We start from the raw sequence: 4,891 nt of genomic DNA on the forward strand, positions 1-4,891 counted from the left end.
TTTTTTTTTTTTTTTTTTTTTTTTTTGGTTTGAAAAAGAAGAACTTTCCATGATGAATTCAAGAATGATCACATTGAGCTAAAGTTTAGATGTAAGAATATGTTTTAAATTAATAATTTTTAGGTTGAAATCGTTCGGATTGATTCAGTGGTCAAAGAGAAGTTTGTGAATTTCGATGTCGAGTTAGGTGAAGAAATTATATAGGATTAACCCTCGTGATAGTAGGAGTGGTTAGTGACACGAACAGCTCAAATACAGTTCACAACTCAACCTAACTTAATTATTTATTTTCGGGTTTGATAAGGTTGGGTTGTAAGGTTGTTTTTGTAAATGGTTTTTAAAAATATCCTACTTATATTACATTATAATTAAGATTGCATACACTTCGTAATAATCTTTAAGAGTAGATCGGGGTTGAATTGTAACCCTATTTTCGGGTTAGTCAAGACCAAAAAATGTAAGCTCATGAATTGACTCAAATATTTCGGTTCACTAAAAATTCAACTCGACCCAAGTCGAAAAAAATGTAGCTCAACCCAATTTTTATTGTTTGAGTTATAGTTCGAGTTTATTAGGTCCTTCGGTCATATAAAGACTCCTACGGTAGTGTTTTTGAAGAAAAATGTTATATATATGCCCTAAATACTTTTATGTTAAAAGTGATATAAAAATAAAGTTTTTACATGATTCGTTATATGGTATCAGAGAAATGCAGGATAGGTTCGACGCCACAAAATGAGTGGTACTTTTTCAGCCACAAGGACAGGAAGTACCCAACAGGATCAAGGACCAATAGAGCCACTAACGCCGGTTTCTGGAAGGCCACGGGCCGAGACAAGTGCATTCGCAACTCTTACAAGAAGATCGGGATGCGCAAAACCCTCGTGTTCTATCGTGGTCGAGCTCCTCACGGTCAGAAGACTGATTGGATCATGCACGAATATCGTCTCGAAGACACCGATGATCTTCACTTCAATAACTCTGTGAGTCACCCATCTCCATTCCCATTACTTACCCAAATCTCAAAATCTAAAAACTAAACTTATGATCTGACTTCTTATTTGCGTAGGAGGACGGGTGGGTGGTTTGCCGGGTTTTCAAGAAGAAGAATCTATTCAAAGTGACAAATGAAGACGAAGGAGGAGGGTCTAGCGCTAACTCCGACCCGCACCTAAACAACACCCAATCATCGGCCTCAATCACCACACCACGCACCTTCATGCATAGAGAATCCCAATACCAACTCCGCCAACCACACCAAAACTACGCGTCCCTGCCCACATTCGAGCTCAACAAATCGGACCTAGCCCTTCACTACATGCCATCCACAGCCCCACCTTCCCATTTCCCCCATCACCTCTTTCACCCTAACATTTCTACCATGAACAACAACCATAAGTCCCTCCGCGATGCCTCCGAGGCCTACGACTACCCGACCCTATCATCGCTGCCACCGGACACTCCGCTCATGGTGAAGCAGCTGATGTCTAATCCCGAAACTAGCCAACCGGCCGATGGTATGACCGAGCCTTGGGCCATGTTGGATCGGCTCGTTACGTCTCATCTCGGGAATGAGGATTCGTCTAAGGATGTGAGGTTTGAGGACGAACACGGGTTGTCGTCGGTTAGCCAAATCAATCAGCTTTCGATGAGGGGAGAGATGGACTTTTGGAGGTACGCTAAATAATTTAAGGATGTTGTTTTATATACTGGCTATGATAACAGAAGCTGGGGATAAATTTATTTGTTTTGAATTTCATTTTGGTTTGATTGATTGTGAAAAATGTTGGTTTAACATTCTAAATAATATTTTATTGGAGAGAAAAAAAAGTCTCACAATAGATTTAAATAATTTCGATTTCTTTTTATTTGAAATAGGATCGAAGTCACGAATCAATTAGATAAAGAGAAGATCGTGAGTATATAAGTGAGAGACAATATCATCAATATTAGTACGAACGTTTTGATATGAAACCAAATGTAAAGTTATGAATGAAATTTCATACCGTTGTGAAAAATATGTGGAGGGTATGTTGTGCGTAACAAGTGTATCATCGACACGTAAACTACAAGTGAACTAAAATGGAGCTCTGTTGGACATGCTTGTACTCTAAAGAAGACCGAGTTGTCCTAGATAAGAGAAAACTCTCGATCATAGAAGTTATTCGGGTTAGTATTTGCTCGAGTGCATCTTTGCAACTTGTTTCCCACCCGAAAATGGTAAGTTGAGAGTTGGCTACAGAAGACGAATTATAGGAATTGAGTTGGGTTGGATTATTTTTCTTCAACTTCAATTACCTCGATTCGATTTTGTGTTTATTAAGGCCTCTGCCCTTCCATCCCTTGGATAGATAGAGAGAGAGGACAAAGCTTTTTTTGGTTTTTTCATGTTGTCAAAGAGTTGAACAATGAAAATAGATGGCGAGTGTCTAATCGAATTGATCGGGTCATGTAGGAACAAGGTTCAAGTCTACCGGTCTGTTAGGATGCCTCAGCTGCATACATCACTGAACTTCCACTTGACACCTATCGTGATGATAAACAGCTCGATGGAATTCATAACTGTCTCAATGTTTTTTTTAATTGTTGAGTGGTAACGTGGGTTTACTACTATTATTTTGTTTCGTTTATTTTTTTTATTACTTTCTCCTTTTTTTAGTTATTTTATATTATTTTATTTAATTTCTTTTATATATTTTAAATTTCGAACTTAATATTGCATATTATTTTTTAAACATTATTTATAACATAAATAAACTAACAAAAAAAACCGACTATAAATTTTATAACAAATAATTATTCGTTTATAATAGGAATAAACTAACCAAAAAAATCAATTATAAATTTTATTTTATTTTAAAAATATGATTTATGATAAATTATTGACACGAAATTAAATGGATAAAAAATTAGTTGGAACATTTTTTTAAATTTTTGTTAAAAAATAATACAAAGTAATTTTAAATTTGGATGTATTTATTGTATATTTTTATAGTATTTTTTATTTTTGTTTGGTATCGGTTCTTTATTTTTTATTTATTTATTTATTTATAGTTTCTTTAATCTAATCATTTTTATTATTTTTTTAATTCCGATATTTTCTCTACTATTAAAGTAACTGATTCAGAAAAGAGCTGGTATTTAGTTGTTTTTAGTTATATGATAATGTTGAACTATGTTAAGATCTTACAAATTTAAGTTGTTGTACATAAATTAATTTTTTTTTAATGATTATAGATTGATTTGTGTTGATTTATGAAGTTTTAATATCTTTTCTCTACCATTGTATAGAATAATTATCGATGGTTGATAAATAAAACTTTTTAAAAAATGAACTATCCGACAATCCAAACCGAACCCAACTCGTAAATATTTGGGTTGGATTGGGTTACTAATCCAACCAACCCGAAGTTTTAGGTTGAGTAAAAACAAATCTCTCAACCTAACTCAACCCAACCCAATCCGAACTATGTACACCCCTACTTCTAGACTTTACATTGGTAGAGGAAGGTGTCACACTTGTTCCATTCCATGGTAGCCTTGTGGACCTCTACTCAAGGGATTCACCCTTATGTGCTACTTAGGAGAGATGTTTGTCGCTAAAAGGGCTATAGTTGAGTCGCAGAGAAATCTATATCACAACATTTCCTCGTCATGGCCAGAACTCTTTTTCGAAAGCAAGGTCTATAAGCTTGTAACATAATCCTCTATTGGCACTATATTTTAGCCTAACTTCTCAACTAGTCACTTTACGTGCAAATGCTGCACCGACACTTCCTTCGTCTTGCAGCAATTTCGTTCTTTATGTCGCTTACGTTCAACCTGATGCTCTTTTCTTGAGCGAATGATGGGTTCGACACTCTTGTGAAGCTACCCACTTTAGGCACTAGGCAATGGCTCAAAGAATACACGTGTGCTCACTTCTTGGAGAACTTCTATGGGGGTAGCAACCCATTTTCTCAGGCTCTTTCCCACTCAATTCAATTGTTTTCTCTGTCGTCCACCCATATGGACTTGCATTGTGCACAATTTAGCACCTGGTCGATGCATGTCTCATCTAACTCCTGACTTATTTGTTAGCAACCATTGGCATTATTCCTCTATGCAAATGACTCTTTCAAAGGCACCTACCTGGTACGCCTTCTAGTTATATGTTACACAGTTTGACATCTCAAGCTCTTGGTAGATGAGCTTGGTTTGTGCACCGCGGATGGTAAGACTTCCTCCTTAGGGAGTCTAGCTTCGACCCACAAAGCTAATTTTAATTTTGGCTTGCAACTGTCCTACTCAATCTGGCACTTGTGACATACTTGTAAAGTCTTCACTCAACCCTCAGGCTCATTTTCAGGACATTCTAACCTTACTAGACATACAAAGTGTAGTTTGAGACAAATTGTCACGGTTGTACATTTTCAACCGTGCGACGTCATGATCTTGACACGCTCGTGACAAGCCTTAAGGAGAATTCAAGCCCCATTCACATTTTTCGTCTGACGTTTGTAGCCAAACAAGTTTAGATTCCGCACGAGTTGTACTTAATTAGCAAAAACAAACCTCGCCTAAGATCCAACGAAGTCACAAAGCTAGGCGAAAGAATGTGAATGAGTCTTGAGTTTCCTTTCAACCTTGTCATAAACATGTCAATATCATCATACAAAACGGTTGTAGATGTACGACCGTGACACTTTAACATCTAAGTGACTAGCCAAAATATCATTACTTAGTAACAGTGTAATTGTTTTAAGAAAATGTAACAGTTTAATTACAAACAAATTTGCTTAACTTCCACAAGTAGCTAAAGCTTAAACAAGAAATAGCACCATCCATAAAAGATACAAAATTCAGAAATGGAGCCAAAAAAATATCATTTCAAAATTCATAAACGTTAAAT

General features: G+C 36.2%; 1 protein-coding gene across 1 annotated transcript in view; it reads left to right on the plus strand.

Moving 5' to 3' along the window:
- Nucleotides 1-1,727, plus strand: part of LOC111472684 (protein BEARSKIN2-like) — a 3,412-nt gene extending 1,685 nt beyond the window's left edge. The window contains exons 2-3 of the mRNA XM_023118288.1: nt 706-983; nt 1,070-1,727. Coding sequence (XP_022974056.1) covers nt 706-983; nt 1,070-1,687 — 896 coding nt within the window. The 3' untranslated portion in view covers nt 1,688-1,727. The remainder of the gene's footprint in view (nt 1-705; nt 984-1,069) is intronic.
- Nucleotides 1,728-4,891: the final 3,164 nt, after the last annotated feature.

Source organism: Cucurbita maxima, unplaced genomic scaffold, assembly GCF_002738345.1.
Source record: "Cucurbita maxima cultivar Rimu unplaced genomic scaffold, Cmax_1.0 Cma_Scf00084, whole genome shotgun sequence".
NCBI lineage: Eukaryota > Viridiplantae > Streptophyta > Magnoliopsida > Cucurbitales > Cucurbitaceae > Cucurbita > Cucurbita maxima.